The 18,798-nt window shown below is 36.9% G+C and overlaps 1 protein-coding gene across 1 annotated transcript; it reads right to left on the bottom strand.

The window, feature by feature from the left end:
* Positions 1–15,801: 15,801 nt before the first annotated feature.
* LOC142616625 (uncharacterized protein At4g02000-like) lies at positions 15,802–16,560 on the bottom strand. Its single transcript, XM_075789439.1, has one exon. The coding sequence runs from the start codon at positions 16,558–16,560 to the stop codon at positions 15,802–15,804; it is 759 nt and encodes a 252-aa protein (XP_075645554.1).
* Positions 16,561–18,798: the final 2,238 nt, after the last annotated feature.

Here is an 18,798-nt window from a genome sequence, read left to right as displayed (position 1 = left end):
GGATGCTCTGAAATTGTTGAGGCGATTTGGGATGCTAGAGGAAGTGATAATCCAACCTTGAGAATGGTGCGCAAGATCGAAAAATGTGGGAAGGAGTTGCTGAAATGGAACAGAGACCACTTCGGCAATGTCCAAGCTTTATTGAAACAGTGAAGAAAAGAATTGGTGCAAGCTGAAAAGGAAGCCATGCGGACTGGCCAAAATTTTCGGCTGGTGGAGTTGAAAAAAGAAATTGAAAGCCTGATGGACAAGGTGCAACGAATGTGGTTTCAAAGATCAAAAGTTTTATGGGCTTCACAGGGAGACCGAAACTCCAAATCCTTCCATAGTAGGGCCACTCAACGTAAAAGAAAAAATACAATCCAAAGACTTCGGGCCCCTACAGGTCAGTGGAGTACATGCAAAGATGACGTGGCTGACATCCTAGTGTCCTATTATCAGGGGCTGTTCACATCGGCAATGGAAACACAGTGGGAGGAAGCAACCAATTCAATCCAAAAAGTGATCAGTGCTGACATGAACCACCAACTTTCACTTGACTTCACAGCTTTGGAGGTGCAGAAGGCAATCAAGGAAATGGCCCCACTAAAAGCCCCTGGACCTGATGGCATGCCACCACTGTTCTACCAGCACTTTTGGAGTACCCTGGGTAACGATGTTTCACAAACTGTATTGCACTTTCTAAATTTTGAAACTCTCCCTGAAAATCTCAATCATACTTTTATTTCCCTAATCCCAAAAAATAAATCCCCTGAGTATGCTTCAGATTTTAGACCCATAAGCCTTTGCAATGTGCTTTATAAAATCTTCTCCAAAGTCTTGGCAAATAGGCTCAAAAAAATTTTACCAAATATTATTACTGAACATCAGAGTGCCTTTACTAAAAGTAGGCTTATTTTTGATAATATTTTGGTTGCTTTTGAGTCTCTCCATAGTATGCAGAAACATGGTGGGAAGGAGAACTACATGGCCATTAAATTGGACATGAGCAAAGCCTATGATAGGGTGGAGTGGCCTTACCTTGAATCTGTTATGAGAAGGTTGGGTTTCACTGAAAAATGGATAAAGCTGATAATGTTGTGTGTCAGAACAGTCACCTATTCCATACTTGTGAATGGAGAACCTAAAGGGATGATCAAACCTTCCAGAGGCATCCGTCAAAGGGATCCACTATCACCATTCCTATTTCTGTTGTGCACTGAAGGTCTACATGGCCTTATTAATAAGGCAGCAACACAAGGAGAAATCAAGGGTTATTCTCTTTGTAGAAGTAGCCCTAGACTAACCCATCTTCTTTTTGCAGATGATAGCTTGCTATTTTGCAGGGCCACAATTCAGGAATGCCAACAAATTATGAATATCCTTGATACATATGGCAAATGCTCTGGTCAACAAATCAACAAAAGAAAAACCACTATCTTCTTCAGCAAATCCACTCCTGATGAAATCAAGAACCACATCAAAATCACACTGGAGGTACCCGAGATCATTCAATATGAGAAGTATTTGGGACTACCATCCTTAATAGGAAGACACAAGAAGGCCAGCCTTAATTTCATAAAGGAGAGGGTGTGGAAAAAACTTCAGGGATGGAAGGAGAAACTTTTGTCACAGGCAGGGAGGGAAATTCTTATCAAGGCAGTGGTCCAAGCTATACCGACTTACACAATGAGCTGTTTCAAGCTCCCCCTAGGCCTTTGTGCAGACATTGAGAGTCTCACTAGGAAATTTTGGTGGGGGCAAAAAGGAGATAGAAGAAAAGTACATTGGGTGAAATGGGACACTCTGTGTAAACCCAAATCCGAGGGGAGTATGGGTTTCAAGGACCTAGCTAGCTTCAATGATGCACTTTTGGCAAAGCAAGCATGGAGATTATTACACAATAAAAACTCCCTATTTTATAGAGTTTTCAAAGCGAGGTTCTTTCCCCATTGCTCCATCTTGGAAGCCCAATACTCAAACACCGGATCCTATGCATGGAGGAGTATACTAAATGGTCGGGATTTGTTACTAAAAGGTGTACGATGGAGGGTTGGTTGTGGAGAGAAAATAAGTGTGTGGAATGATGCATGGCTGCCCTCCTTAACTCAGCCTAGGATTTGCTCACAGGTTGTACAAGGCTTTGAAGATATGAGGGTATCAGACCTCATTGATCAAACCACGCATAAGTGGGATAGAAACCTCTTGCAAGGGTTATTTATACCAAACGAGGCAAAGCTTATTGCAAGTATTCCCATCTGTTTGAACAAGGTGGAGGATGAAGTGGTCTGGCCGTTCACTCCCTCCAGTTGCTACACTGTGAAGTCAGGTTCAGACCTCTTAGCCACAATGCATTGTAGAACCCAACAGTCCAGCCATACTACCAACAATAATGGATTGTGGAAAATGATATGGGGCCTCCCTGTACCAAGCAAGGTACGCAACTTCCTCTGGAGGGCTTGCTAGAACGCCATTCCTACCAAAAACAATCTAAGAAGGAGACACATACTGACTGAAGATACATGTGAATTATGTAAGGTGGAGGTGGAGGACATATATCATGCGTTATGGGGGTGCAATCAGCTTGCACAGATATGGGACTCTATTCCTTCCCTCGACTTCAGGCGAGCAAAAACATTCCCATCAGTCCGAGAAGTGCTTACTTTCACGCATGAGGAACAGAAGAATGTAGAGCTGATGGCTATGGTCATGTGGACCATTTGGCACCGTTGAAACCAGGTACGAACCTCATCAAAAGATTACCCACTGTCACATGTACTCCATGCCGCTTCTGAAGCTCTAGCCACATTCCACCAAGCTACTTCTGACGCCCCAAAACAGATCCACCATAGTCACCCAACCTCCGTCAGGTGGTCTCCTCCTCCGTTAGGAAGGATCAAGGTGAATTTCGATGGTGCGTTATTCACAGATATAAGGAAAGCTGGAATAGGGGTTATTATTCGAGACAGCAATGGGCAAGCAATTGCATCACTGTCTGAACAAGCTAGCCTCCCTTTCTCCCCAGACATAGCCGAAGCAATGGCTGCAGCTAGAGCAGTATCCTTTGCACAAGGCCTCGGCTACACTTCTTTCATCTTGGAAGGCGACTCAGCAAATATAATAACCACCCTAGGTTCAGAAGAGACGTCACTATCCACCTATGGTCACATTCTCAGTTCAGCAAAGGCCACTATAGGAGCAGATAGTTGCATTTCTTTCTCTCATGTCCGTCGTTCGGGCAACAATGTAGCACACAACCTAGCTAAGCATGCTAGACATGTTAGAGGTTTTTCAGTGTGGACGGAGGATGTTCCTCCACACTTGACTTCTGTAATACTAGCTGATCACGGCTAATTTTATTAATAAAGTCCAGAGGTCTTCCTTCTCAAAAAAAAAAAAAAAAAAAAAAAACTCCAACACAGGATTTAATCTTTTACTTAAAACAGTAATCTTTATAGTGAGTGAACATTATTATTACAAATAACTAGCCGTGGACCCACGCTATGCGTGGGAATATTATTAATGATCATTTGTAATTAAACTTATTTAAAAGTAAAAATTTTGTAATAAAAGTTCTTTAAAGAACATTTGTGAATTGCCAAAAGAAATTGCTTACCGCATAAGTTAATCAACTACCATTACTAAAAAAAATAATCAAAGAAATATAACACAACTTATCAAATTATTCAAACAAAATTTTGTCAAGAAATCATTCGAATCAAGCATCAAATAGTATACCCTAGAAACTTCATAATTAAATATAGTGTAGAGTTAACATAGATTTTACAAAAATTAAATAATGAATTCAAATTGAGATAATAAAAATAATAATAATGAAAAGAAGTTGAAAAATGAAAAGAAGAATCATGGTGTAAATTTTTGTGCTATTGGATATTACTCTCATACTTGTGGACTCTATATATATATATATATATATATATATATATATATATATATATATATATATATATATATATATATATATATATATAAAAGAATGTAACTATTATATGAATGATTATTGTGATTTATTGGTAATATTAATAAATAAATAAAAAACCTAAAACATTTTTTCCTCTGATATAATGGAGAAGACAATTTATTGTCATTTAATTTAATTAAAATAATAAAGAATATACTCATATAATCATACATTTGTATTATTACCCAGGCATGCAAACAAAGAGTCATTCTTAAAATATTTGATGACTTCTATATTCAATGAACCATTTTAGAAAAGATTTTGATTATTATTATTTTAATGCATTAGAGTCACAAAATATTTAGATAGTTTATTCAAATATGATGTGGATAATAGAAATAAATACGCTACGTGAATTACAGAACAACATGATTATATCCGCTAAGCGTGAAGCCGTAGAACTAGACAAAGAAACTCCTAGTCTTAGGCCCCAACAACTTTTTAGTACTCTTCATATTATTTAGACGCACATTAACCATCACTCTTTTAGTCTACATTTAGGGAGCGTTTGGTTTGTTGTGATGTTACATTACACCGCAATATTACATTATTATAATCTTACATTAATTTAATCTCAATACAAGAATACAATGTCACATTGTTTAGGAAGGTAATGAAATTAAGGTGATGTAATATATTTTTTAATTTTAGATTATGATAATGTTAGAAAAAATAAAATAAATAAAAAAAACTTTAATATCACATCAAGGACATATCACAAGGAACCAAACACCCCTTTGTGTGTTAATAAACCAATACTTTGTCACAAAATCATGTTGAGGGTAATGCGGACTATAATGGGGGCATTGGGCTGGGGGAGTCATATCATATTGGAGAGGTGCTATGTCCACAATATTTTTACAATATTTTCACAACAAAATGTTAATGGGTCACCCTTTAGACTCTTTTTAAAAAAATTTACTTTCCCCCCTTTATAAGCTTATATTCTAGAAAGACCCAAACAACAATATAACTTTACATATAAGCCCTTACCTTTATAAACTTCTTTCTATCATTAAAAAAAAAAAACATATATTTTTTATAATATCACAATATCAAAGCTTTATGTACTTAAAGTAATTAAGATAATAACAAGCATATAAACCCTTACCTTAAACACTTACTTAAACACCAAGAACTATATTTCTAATAACTTAACCATTTAATATAGTTTTGTACATACTTAGTATAAATTTATAATACAATTAGCCATTTAGTTATTTATAATCTTTACAATCCTTATTCAAAGGCATTATAAAATAGTATGTTTATTAAATACTCTTCTATTAATTTTTAGAAAGGAAGTGGCTTAAAATAATAATTAACTATTCAAACATGTAGTTTAACTATAAAGTTGGGTCGGGGTGTTACAGGTATTCTCTTGAAACAAGAGATTGTAATTAATACATTATCTTAAATGGACACTACTCACATCAATAAACCCATATGCCAAAAGGCCTATGGGTGAAATTCTGTTTGATGAATTTTACTAAATAACATTTTTTGTTAAACAGAATTGAACAATTTTTGTTAAACATAATTTGACAATTTTTGTTAAACATAATTTAACTAATTCTGTTTATACATAATTTGACAATTCTTGTTAAATATAATTTAACAACAATTTTTGTCAACACATGCCTTGTGACATTCGAAGTTGGGACACGTGGCATTCAAGGGTGTTTCTAGCCCTTTTGGTGACTCTTCATTTCCCGCACTTAGCAGACAGATGTTAAGCTTCATAAATGTCGTGTCTTTTCACTTGGCCTTGGTTTGTGATTTAAAAAGTAAAACAATCTTCCTTTTTCTTCATTCCTTTTTTCATCCACACCTCCTTTCCTTACACAGAAAAAGAGAGCCTTCATTTTCAAAAATGGCTAGCCCTTCTTCAGCAGGTTCTAACTCCCCAGACCATGACTCGGATTCGCCCAGTGTTGGTAATGCTCCCCTGGTGGTTTCAGTCCCCATTCCTCCTCTTCCCCCACCCCCCCCTAGGTTTTCCTTCCTGAGGTTGGGAAAACCTAACCTAGGGAGCAGGGTGATAGAGAAGATAAGAAGAAACAACTCTAAAGACCTTTAGCCAAGAGCCGGGTAGGATACCGAAGGTCAATCTTTCACAGTTTCAAAATAGACCTCCCAAAACAAAAGAGAAGGCATAGAGGGTCTCGAACTAGTTTTGACTCAACATAGAGGCCTCTGACTACTCAAGTTTCTCTGGAATAGAGGAGCCAATTCTTCAGAAGCTTTGGACTTTGGAGAGGAGGAGGAGGAATACCTTGGCCCAAACCACCCATAAGAGGATTTTGATGAAGACATTGATGCTTATGGACGCCATTCTCCTTGAGTTTCCCGTCTCCAGACCTACAACCTTTTTTTTTTCATGTTTTTATGTAAATAGACCATAATAGGCCTTAGGTTTGTAAGTTATTTTATATTTATTTTTTTGTTCTTTTTTTATTTATTTATTACTTATTGTAAAGAAAAAAAGGTGATAGGCCATAAAGGCCAAACTTAATATAAATCCCCCTTTTTTTTTAATGTATATATACATACACACAATATAATTTTGTTCTGAAATTCTGAGTAAGAGATAGTGTATGTTTATTCTTATGTTTCTATTTTGTTTTTCAAAAAATGGTAAACAAGGCAAACTAACTTGTAAAAATGAACTTACTACGTAAGAAAACAACACACAAACATATTAGTTAAGCAAAAGACAAGGTAAAAGGTGCAAAAGGAACTTGTTGATGATGGGTCATGCCTTTTCACAACTCCCTTAATTGCGGTTCTTTGGAAACCGGCTGGTGATAGGTCACACCTTTTCACAACTCCCTTAACGGCAGTTTTTATTTTGAGAATTGATTTTTCAAAGATTTTCCTGTCATCTAGCATTTCCCCTGCCGACATGTGCCAAAATTTTGAACAGGTGGTTCACTTTCAAAAGATTCCTTTTAGAGGGAAAACTTTTGCCTAAAGTATGTAAGGAGGGAAAAATTGCTGCCCTCTTCCCACCACCCCCATTTTTCCTTGTCTCTTCTTTTTTGAACTCCAAACCTCAAAGTGACCACAAAAAGATCTCATGGGTGTCAAACGTACTCTAAGATCTAGTGCTTCAAAAATCACAAAACCTGCTAAAATCAGTAGACCACTACTAGGGGGAGAAGAGAACCCTTCTATAAAGGAGCAATGGATCATTCCATCCTTCTTTGGAGATAACATGTTTGATAAAAAATTTTATTGGGAATCTCTCCCTTGTCCTGCAGAACCTCCTTACACGGCCTGTGGAGAGCTTGTTGATCTTTTGACCATAGACCTAAACTTGAAGCATGTCCCTCGGCTTGGCACTTGCAGACGAGATTTTTCCCCCACCACTAATATGGTTTTCAAATCTCATACCTTAGTTTTTGAAGGCTGGAGGAGTTGGTGTTGAAGAGTGCTGACACATCCTCCTGTTATGGATATCCTGCAGAAAGTGCATCTATTGCACACTGTGCTGGTGTTCTTTGAGCTAGACATCAATAAAGACAGTGAAAGCTTCCTTTCCCTTTTGTGCTGATGGGATTCTACTACCCACACTTTCTTCACAGGATGTCAAGAAATCTCTCCTTCCCTTGAGGATCTTTATGAGATATTGAGACTTCCCTTACTTGGGGATGGAGAGGTAGCTAACATTTTCTTGTCTTCTGATGAGGCCAAAGCTGTAAATTTTCTTGAAGATGTAGTAAAGAAGACTTTGAACAAGCCAATTCTGAAGGCGGCAAGAAAAGGGAAAGCTCCCAACGAGGAAGTGATGGAAGACACCAGTGTTGGTGTTGATAAAGGCTTTAGGGCCAACTTTTGGGGATGGATCAAATACTTCTAGAGGAAGTATGCTGATGGTGTAGATGAGAAAGTAGCCACAGATTCTTTGAAAGAAGGTACAGACTTCGTTGTGGGAGAAGGTATAGCTCCTACGAACTTGAAGCCTTTATTGCTTTCCTAATATCTCGCCATTTATTTGAAGGATATCCCCATGAAAAGATCCTAAAGTAGACATTTCCCTCTAGTAGTGAAGTTGGCCAATGGATACTCTTTCTCTCTTTTCCCTTATTTCTTAGGGACTATGTATACCCATTTAGATCGTTTCACCCTCAAGCTACAATGCTCTTAGGGTCGATTCCAAGTAGAAACCTTTGTATCTGTAGCAATTTTGCAAATTTGGGTGTTGGAACATTTTAAGAATTATGCCCCTGTTCCCAAAGCTCTAAGTTCCTTTAAAACCAAAATGCCATCACCCTAGGGATTACCATGATCGTGGCATTGGAATAAGGTTGTAGTATCCTCTGATAGTTTCCTTTACAAGGTGCTAGATGACCCTACTGATTGGACAGATAGACCTTATTTCCCCCTTGAGGGTGGACTTCCATCCTTATTTCATTCCCTGAAGGCCGAAACTGTTTCTCATTATAGAAATTCTTCTTGGACTGAGGAGGAGCTCTCTTTTGTTGCATGTGCCTTGACTTGATATCTGGACTTGTACTGAGTCAAGATTAGTAAATGAATGCAGGGGAAAAGGTTTCGTTATACTTGTGTTTCTCAGGCATCAAATGCACTAGTCGCAAACCCACGCGATGCGTGAGAATATATATTATTTTGTAATATGGTATAATATATAATTTATTCTCTAAAAATTTATTTAAAATAATTTGTTCTCCTTAAAAATTGAACTATTTTTAAAGTATTATCCATTTCTGTTCTATTATTTTGGGTTTTTTTTTAATAACTAAATCATGAAATCAACCAATAATCAAAAACCAAAACAATGTCTATACACATCTATACTACATATAATTATGGAAGTTTTGAAAAAAAAACTTTCTTTCTTCTCTTAAAGTTCCTTAGAAATGTCTCTGGCCACTTAAGAAACCTTCATTGTCAAAATCAGATAAAAATTAAACTCTCAATCATGTTTTGAGATTTTCTATTTCCTCGTGACCAAATTTTTGAGGTTGATTTTTTTATTGTCTATTGGACTGCAAGATCAAATTATTATGTGCTGCACATAATAAGAAAAAGTGTGCTAAACATAATATTTGTTGAAGCCAAACATAAATTGAGAAAGGTCCCACAACAAAAAAGAACCATTAAGTCAAAAAATATTAAAGCAGTAATTGGAATACAATTACAACGTATACTTTATTATTGTTTCAAAATTATCAGAGGTACATTAAACTTTGGTTTTCTTTTCTTCCTATTTTTTTACATAGAGTTAAACAAATGTCAAATGTAAGAAAACTAAAATGCCAAAGATTAGCAAATTGAATGGGTAAAATACAAATATAAAATAAAAATTGTACAACATGAATATGAGGTAAGAAGATGTTGTAGAGATTTCTAATTTTTGAAAATCATTTTCATAACCAACAAACCAATCCTAGCCACCCTTAGCCCCAAAGTGATCACATTTTCAGCAACCCACAAAAAAGCATATCATCCACAAACATTAGAAATCCATTGGAAAAATCGAAGTTAGGGGAAAAGAAAAAATAAAAAGGGAAAGAACACATCTCAAAGGGTCTTTCCAAATCTGATGCCACTTTGGCAACTTTTCCTAAGGTAGAGAAAGCAACTAGAAATTTATAGTGTTAAAAATAACACAGTTAATCACATGAGTGGCAATTGAAGGGTTTGAACTTCAAATAAGCGAAACGGTTTTGAAGGGGAAAATGAAAAGTTGAGAATTGGAAGAAGGCTAAATTATTGGTTAGTTGAATTTAATGAGTTAAAGAATGTGTAAGGTTGTTCATAGTGAGTTGGATTTAATGAGTTAGAGAATGTGTAAAGTTGCAGTATTTATTTATATATTAATATTGTTTAAAAAATGAAGGAAAAAAAATGACATGGTCAACGATGTAGCTTAACTGAAGTATAGTAATAATAAATACTACGCTTTAGCTTTTAGATATATATAGATTTGTAATGTCTATTGATGTTTTTCCTTTGTAGGAATAGATGTTTTCTCTTTAATAACATTTTGAGAATCCCTAGCAGTGAAATTAGATTTCTAGCCACTTGATCGAATCCACAGGTGAAAGATGTGAGTATGCTAGCATCCATCCTTAAGTGGCTGGGTACTATGGGCTCTTTAGGGTGGTTTTTTTTCTTTAACTTACATTATATTAATATGCTTGAAACCTTCATGCTCAATAGATTTTAGGTCTATTGAGCTACACAATGGGACTTACCTTAATGGTTAAATGTGTACATAAAGGGTTCCCAATTTAGAGGTTTGATGGGCATGACAAGACAATAATTTTCTAAAAGTGAATGAACAGTAGGATTAGGAAATGGTTCATAATCAGGTTTAGAAAATATGAAGGCATTTGTGTAAGTATAGATAAATAGATAGGAAAACAAGTTTGTGAGCCAAACATCCTTAAAAATAAACATGTTTTAAAACACCTTGCCATGCCTATTTTGGGTACACGTTCAAGTCCAATTTGAATATACTTTATTGTTTTTTGGTGGGTGTTTTTCAATAACTTATTTTTGTGAGGGAGGGCCTATGAAGAAAATCAGAAGCAGAAGGCATTGAGAAGTGAATAGGTGATTCGCAACTTGCTTGGGTGTCATTGTGTGATTGGGTTTTAGGACTTACACATGAGACAATCACATGAATTTAATTAAAACAAACTTTTAGGATCTGTTTGGTTGAAAGAGTGAAAAAGTGGGAAGATAGAACAGATTTTAATTTCCCTCCTTTTTGTTTAGTTGGGAGTGGAAAAGTGGAAGGATAGAAAAAATAAATTTGTATAAATTTACACATATACCCTTGTTAAAAAATGATGCCTAATTAAAATAAAAAAAAAGTGATAAAAAAAACCAATCACCTAAATTTATTAAAAAAATAAAAATCATGCCTTGAAAAAACAAATCAAATCTAAGAAAAAAACACAAAAGAAAGCAAAAGAAAAAAAAAAGAGAGAGAGAGAATATTTGGATATGTACAAAGCCTGCCTAGGAATCAAAAAAAAAAAAAAAAAAAAGGCCATGTCTAGGAGGAAAGAAAAAAAAAATGTAGAGCTACGTGGACAAGCCCATGTGCAACTGCACATGGGCATTTTTGTCCAAAAATGATGTCTAATTTTTCCTGTTTTCTCTTCATTTTCAAGAGAAAACTTTCTGGTGGGTATGGGGAGAAAATACTTGGGTCCCACCATTTATTTTCCATCCTCCCTATCTAACCAAACACACTCTAAAAAGTTTTCCTTCCCATTTTCTCTCCAAAATTTTTCATCCCCCTATTTCACCTCCAAACAAACACACCCTTAAGTTCATTGATCACAATGTGAAACTTAATCACGTTATAAATTTGAGTATCTCTAAGCTTTCTCTTACTAGAAACAATGAAGAAAAATACAGATTTTTCCAAGTTAGCTTTGCGTTGAGCCCAACTTTTTCTTTACGAAGTGTTTACTGATCTCCTTGTCGTCCTACCTTTCTCCTTGGACGTTCTATTTGGTGCTTTTATAACATGCATATTTTCATTTGGAGCACTTAAGATTTAAGAATACTATATGCATGTGAAATGACTAATGAGTAGATTGTGAAAAAGTTGGGCTCAACGTAAAACACTATGACTAATGAGTAGATTGTAATGGGGTGTTTTGTTCTATGATGCACAGACGCGGCGCCAGAGGTGCCGCACCCGCGTCTGACGTGAGAGGGACGCCATTGCTTGTGCATCGGTGCTGCTTTGGGTCGTGCCGACTCAGTTTCGATTCGCGCCGATTCGGCCGTATTGGGTCGTATCGGCCGGTGATCGAAACGGCCAAAACAGACCAGAAACGGACGAAATAGGCCAAAATCGGCCTTGAATCATGCCAGAATAGCCAAAATCAACTCTGAATGAGACCCAAAAACCCTAAATCTGTCCTTCCTCAATTTTATTTTGAATATTTGTTGCTTCTTTTGTGTTTTCTTTTTAGTTTTGTGTTTTGTTTTGTGTTTGTTGCTTTCTTCTTTCTTTGTTTTGTGAATCAAGGCATAGTAATATGTTTTTTAAGAATATTTTAATAGTAAAAATATATAGAAAATATAAGTAAAAATATTTTTAATAATTTTTTAATTGCCGAGTCCCGCCGCACCCGCACCCATACCCGCACCCACACCTGCACCCGTGCTTCATAGGTTTTGTTACAGACTTTGCTTTGTCTCTGTAATTCCTCCTTAGTTGCTTTTTAATGAAATTGTCCATTCACCCAAAAAAAAAAAATTTGGTAGGGCCACGTGATTTGATGTTTAGATGAAAAATAATACCTCATCATGTGCAGAAAGACCTCTTTTTGAAGCCTTTGGTAATGTATATGTAATCACTAATCTTAATTCTTTAGTAGTTACTCAATTGGCACACAGAAAGAAAAAAAAAAAAAATAAAAAAGGACTTCCAATCCACTTGGTTGAAACTTGAAAGTGATTCTAAAACAAGGAATAAGAAAAAAAAAAATTTCTCAAACATTAAACCATATGACCTTTTCACCTATTTTACTGTTCATGTAAGTTGCTTTTGCCTTGTTCAAGTTTGACACCTGTTATTTTTTTCTTTTTTCTTTCCTATTTTTTTTTTCACATTTTCACTATTAATGATACTTTTTACATTATTTTATTGTTGAGTGATGCTAGAGATACTATAATTGGTATGTCACCAATCACAAAAAATAATTTCACATTTATTCAGTATATATTATTTAAGTACCACTGATTACATTTTTATCATATCAGTTTGTAAACTTTTTGGTGTAGCTTTATAGTATTAATTGGTTATTTTTCTTTAATTTATTTTAATGATATGAAATATATTTATTTTCTTACAACTGTTTATTTATTTTGTTATTATTATCAATTCATATTTTTTAGACCAATTTCACTTTAAATAATATCTTTTAATTTTGCCTCTTCTGAACCAAAATTCTGGCTCCACCACTGTTATATACTGAGGTAATGACAATATATTATTGTTTAGACCTAAGAATGGGGGGAAAGCAATCCTTTTTAACCATGCAGAAGCAATTCGTTCATATGAGTGGAAGGACAACGATGAATCTAGAAAAAGCGAACCCAGCACTTGACCCGCTGTGTCTTTGAGATGCAGGGTTCACAATCTGAGATGTATGTAGCATTGTTCAATTGGTGTTGAATACTGCAGGCTGAAGCTGAATTGCAAACAGATAACATCATGGATGAAGTTAACTTGGCAAACGTGGTCGATAATATCCATTATAGAAGACTGGAAGTATGTGAGTTTTCCTTCAAGACCTTCAGGAATTTATTTATGAAACAAATGTTGGAGTTCAAATATTTGGAAACATAACCGTTTTACAACATATACAACATGGGGAAAAATGCTGAAATTTAATAAATACTCATCAACTAATGGTGCCCCACTGTTGATCAAATAATGTGGTTTATTCTTGCATTTCTCTGCTTATGCTATGGTGATTCAAGCAGTTTGGAAGGTTGAAATAGCTCGTTTCCTAGAGACAGAAATTCCTCAACGAGCTCTCTAACTTTTGCTTTTGCGGTATCCAAAATCAACTGCAATATACGTGTCTCCAAGTCTAGTTCCGCATTAGAAATTAGAGGCCTTACATAATTAACTACATGGATAAAATGAGAATAAGTTAGTTATAGAAATGAGAAAGAAATTATAGGAATATTCATGTTATTGGTTAAGTGATCAAGTCTCACATTGGATAATACTGAGTAGAGTAACAAGTGGTAATAAAATTTTGTTGGATTAAACCCTCTGGGGTAAGCTTTTGAGTTAAGGTGTTGTTCCAACATGTTATCTAGCCCTCAAAGAAAGACTCTAAGATGTTACTCTCAAATTTCTCAAATCCAAAATCCTAATAGCAAGAAGGATTTCTATTTTATTGAAACCCGCATTAAAAAAAAAAACCACTGATTGCTCCAAAAAGCACTTCTAAAAACCACTACCAAAGTCTTGAATAACACACACACACGTAAAATCCTAAGATCCAATGCTCTGAGTTTTGTTGAGGTCTTTCATAAGGGCTTCTTCTTAAATTCATACATTGACCAAGCCTTGAACAATAATTTTCACTCTTAGGGTCTGTTTGGATACCGTTTATTACTGAAAACTGAAAACACTTAAACAAAATAATTTTTAAATGTGTGAATAATACCGTGGGACCTAGTTTTAAAGAAAAAGTTGCTGAATGAAGGTACTTGTGGGTCCTGTGAACAATGCATGGGACCCACAGGAAAAAAAACTCTTTCTCTGGGAAACGTGCAAAACGCGTTTTCCAAACAGAGGCTTAAATTTTATAGCAGCAAGGGCACAGCTGTTTTGTCTCTTTTGTGGTGTCGCAGAGCCAACGAGTTCACTCGAACAATGTAATGAGTCTAAGGTTACAGAAACGTTCGCCCACTTTAATAGGTATAGCTTTGCAAGCAAATAGGGCAATAACCACAACCATGTTTCTTCCCATAGTTCTATTCCATTCACCTGTTGGATGTTTTCATACAACAAGTCTACTCCAAAGTTGTATTTTTATTAACATATATGATAACACCACCACCAACACATAATATCCAAAGGCCATTTAATGGTTGAGATAGTTGATTCTAGAGAAATGAAACTCCTTGGAGAGTGAAAATCACATGCAGAGTTTCTCTAGAAATGAGAGGAGATAGGGATCAAATGGCCTGAATACTCGGGGCCTTTTTATACACCCTTATACCCAATCGGAGAGTTGTAACTTTAGGAACAAACACAACCCTCAGTAGAGTCATATCCATTCACTAGAGAAACTAATTGCATTGGAAGTTATCACCACTCTACTTCTCTAGGAGACAAAGTAGGAAATTTTATTTGAGGGAATGCCACCATTGTTGTGGTGTGATCACCCCCTCCAATACCAACAGAGATGCATCTAGCCATAAGACAGAGTATTTTCCAATTGAAAGAGTTGCTTGGCCAAACATATAAAAGAAAAGAATTTATTTCCTATGCATCTATTAACACAAAACAAATATGTGATGAGAATAGTGAAAACCTGCATAGGGTGTCCATTGAAACTCTCGAACCGACACCTTCCTCAAAATCGCATCCCAAACAGCTTTACAAGATGCTAGAGGAACCACTAATCTCTGCATTCAAGTTAGATTCCTTAAAGAGAAATACATTAGCAGGAAAAGATTCCTACTGTCTGTCCAAAGAAAAAAAAAAACAAAACATACCAACTTTAAGTATTTGAAACCCATTATTTGATTTATATATGGTTTTTAGAATTGGAAAAGAAATTTGCATAGACGAAATGACATTGTCCTTACAGTTGAAACAAGTAAGAGTCTAAAGATAAAAATAAACATAGATCCAAACAAAACATCAGCAAAGAAGAGGAGGGGGATAAATAGGAACAAGGCGTTTGGAACTTTGGTAAGGTACAATCACTTCTGAAGGACTCATCTTTGAGCCAATCATGTCAGAAATGCTTTTAGTAAAACAATTTTCAAATTCTAGGATTTCCAAAGCATACAACTATTTCTGAATGCAATTTGATAAGAAAAATTGTAGTCCAAGCTAAGGGTAGTCTATTTTTTATGGAATGTATATTGAGACAGTGTAATGGATTTATACAAGTAATTAAAGCCAATTATCCTTACATTGCATTGATTTTGGGTCCCTTAAGTTCTGTGCATTCAAAAACCTCCACAATCTCTAGATTTTCTTCCTCAATTATTGTTGTTGAATGATAGGAGTGTCCGTTACCCGAATTAAAATTTTGCAGGGGTTCTGTTTCTACGCCATCGATGCCGTGACCGTTGTGGTTTCCATCTCAGTGAGATTGTGCCACTAGAGAGTCGTTGGTCTGTGGCGGGACATCCTCCGTCGTTCGTAGCCATTCGCCATAAGGACTCTCCTCCCACACCTTCAATTTCGTGAACTCGCATGCTTTTGCCTCGTGACCAAGTAGGCCACAATGGAAGCACAAACCAGATAGCCGTTCATACTTGAATGCCACCCAAACCTTATCACCTTCCGGACTGTGTACTAGGGCTCCCCCGCGTATCGGTTTGTCTATGGGCACGTCAACTCTGACTCGGAGAAACCTTGCCTCGCCCGAGGCAATGGCTTCACAATCTACCTCAATGACTCTACCAATTCTTTGTCCAATATATCTCCCTACTTCCTTGATTATCAGATCGAAGGGTAGTCCCTGCACTTGCACCCACATCGGAACAGTTTGGAAGTTAATCGAAAAGGCCGTCATTCCTTTCTCCCATCTTCGCAGTAATAGGATATGATTATTGAAACTCCAAAGACCATTGTTAATAACCCACTTCAATTGGCTTTTTGTCGAGAATTTAAATCGAAACAGTCTGTCCCCAACATCTATAATTTTTAGATTGTTTCCCTCCATCTTCCATGCAGAGTGTAGATGGTTTTCAGCAACTCTAAAGTTGATGGGTTTGGTCGTGTGAAACCTTCCTAGCAAACTGAGGGACCACTCTTCTAGAGTTTTCTCGCAATGCTCCGACCGAACCATGATCACCTCACTAACCTTCTGAAAATGTTCTATAAAATCTGAGTCCATGCTGACAAAACAATAATCTAAAAAGAATAGACAGTAGAGTAGGAGGAAAGAAAGAAAAAGAAAAAAGAAAAAAGAAAGGGTCTCACCCTGTGTGAGAAAGAAAGACTCCTATCAAACTTTTTTTTTTTTTTTTTTATAGGAAAAGCAAAATACCATTTATTTAGAAACATGAGAAAGGCATACATCCTAAGCACACGCAGATGCAATTTGGCTAGGACATTCCTCCAGCCAAGTTACATAGTTATCAACGTTACAAGCATGTTGAGCCAATACATAGGCTGGGACATTCCCCTGCCTTTTAATATGTGAGAAGGCGAAAGTTCTGAAACTCTGGGCTTGTCGGAGAATACTGGTGACAATATTCTGGATGGCCGCCGGCGTCGAAACCGAACCATGGAGTGCGTTGTAGATCATAAGCGAGTCTCCTTCAAAAATCGCGTCCTTGATTCCTACATTTGCAGCAACGAATCGCAGTCTCCATTGCCTTCGCTACCGTCTCCAGCGCACCTAACGGAACTGCCATCCATTTGCACATCGTGGCGATCACCTCCCCTGCATCATCTCTAATGACCACGCCTATACCTGGTTGCTTCCGTTTATTGAACACGGCGCCATCAATGTTGACCTTATAGTAGCCTTGTGCCGGTGGGTTCCACTTTACAGTCAAAGACGTCTTTTCTTGCGTAGCATCGGAACTCTCATTTGCTCTCTGATATTCCTCCAGAAGCATTAAAGCACCTTGAATAATAGCTCTACCAGTCCTAACCTTTCCTCCATGATGTAACTCATTCCGATTTTTCCATATTCCCTAACAAACCATCACCAAACCCGGCAAAAAGACACTCCATTGCTGCGCCTGACACAAGACCTCCATAAAGTCCCATGCTGGCATCACCTTGAAAGGTATGGTCATTTTACTAGAAGACCAAATAGTTTTGGCGTGTTCACAAAACCAGAAAAGATGACTGACAGTCTCAGTATGGGTCCCACAACACTTACAAATATTATTGGACGTGATTTTTCTCCTATGCAAATTTTCTTTTGTGGCCAAAATATTCCTACATGCTTTCCATGCAAAGTGTTTCACTTTGTTAGGAATGTTCATTCCCCATAAACCTTTCCAGACCTTCCTCGACTCGGATTGACTTGAGCAACTCGATCTTCCACCAACCAAACCATCTTCCATAGCCACCTTGTATGCGCTTTTTACAGAGAACCTCCCATTTTTATTCTCAGCCCAAACTATCTTATCCCGAGCTCCACTAACGCACAACGGGATACTTAAAATTGCCTCCACGTCCTGAGATAAGAAGTTCTGACGCACCACATCGACTTTCCATTCTTTGCTTTCAGCGTCTATGAGATCACATACCATTGTTACCTGTGAGTTTCCTCCCTTAGGTGTAACTACTTTATAAGTGTTTGGTGTAGGAAGCCATTTATCTCCCCATATTCTGATATTTTCCCCATTACCCACCTGCCACCTCAAACCTCTTCTTACAATTGCTTGAGCTGCATGAATACTTCTCCAACAATAAGAAGGTTGTCCACCCAGCTCTGCATCCACAAAATCACAGTTGGGTTAATACTTGGCTTTATATACCCTGTAAAACAGTGAGGATGAGTTTGTCTACAGCCTCCACCCTTGCTTTGCTAAGAGGGCAAGGTTGAACGTTTTGAGATCCCTAAACCCCATTCCACCTCTCTCCTTGGGTGAGCACATCTTCTCCTAGCTCATCCAAGCTAGCTTTTTTTTCATCTTTCACCTGTCCCCACCAAAATTGTCTCACCATACCTATCAGCTCCTCGCACAGTTTATGGGGGAGTTTAAGGCAACTCATGGTACACGATGGAACCGCTTGAGCCACTGCCTTGATCAAAACTTCCTTCCCAGCATTAGAGAGCAGTTTTTCTTTCCATCCCGAAACCTTATTTGCTACCCGTTGTTTCAATTAAGCAAACGTATTTCTTTTTGACTTGCCCACCAATGATGGGAGCCCAAGGTATGACTCATGAGTTCGAATAACCTGTGCACCGAACATGGCTTTAAGCGACTCCTTCATGCTCACTTCCATGTTAGGGCTGAAAAACATCGATGTCTTGCTCCGGTTTAGTTGATGTCCAGATGATGTCTCGTAAACTTTGAGTATCCTTTGAATCTCAGTACACTCCATTGTAGTGGCCCTTTGAAAAATGAGGCTATTGTCGGCAAAAAATAAATGCGATATTCTTGGACCT

Source organism: Castanea sativa, chromosome 11 (assembly GCF_040712315.1).
Source record: "Castanea sativa cultivar Marrone di Chiusa Pesio chromosome 11, ASM4071231v1".
Lineage (NCBI taxonomy): Eukaryota > Viridiplantae > Streptophyta > Magnoliopsida > Fagales > Fagaceae > Castanea > Castanea sativa.
The sequence above is the reverse complement of the archived record's forward strand: the minus strand, read 5'-3'. Positions and strand labels throughout refer to the sequence as shown.

Excerpts from the sequence above, each read along its gene's own strand:
- LOC142616625 (XM_075789439.1), bottom strand. The coding sequence starts at position 16,560 with ATGGACTCAGATTTTATAGAACATTTTCAGAAGGTTAGTGAGGTGATC.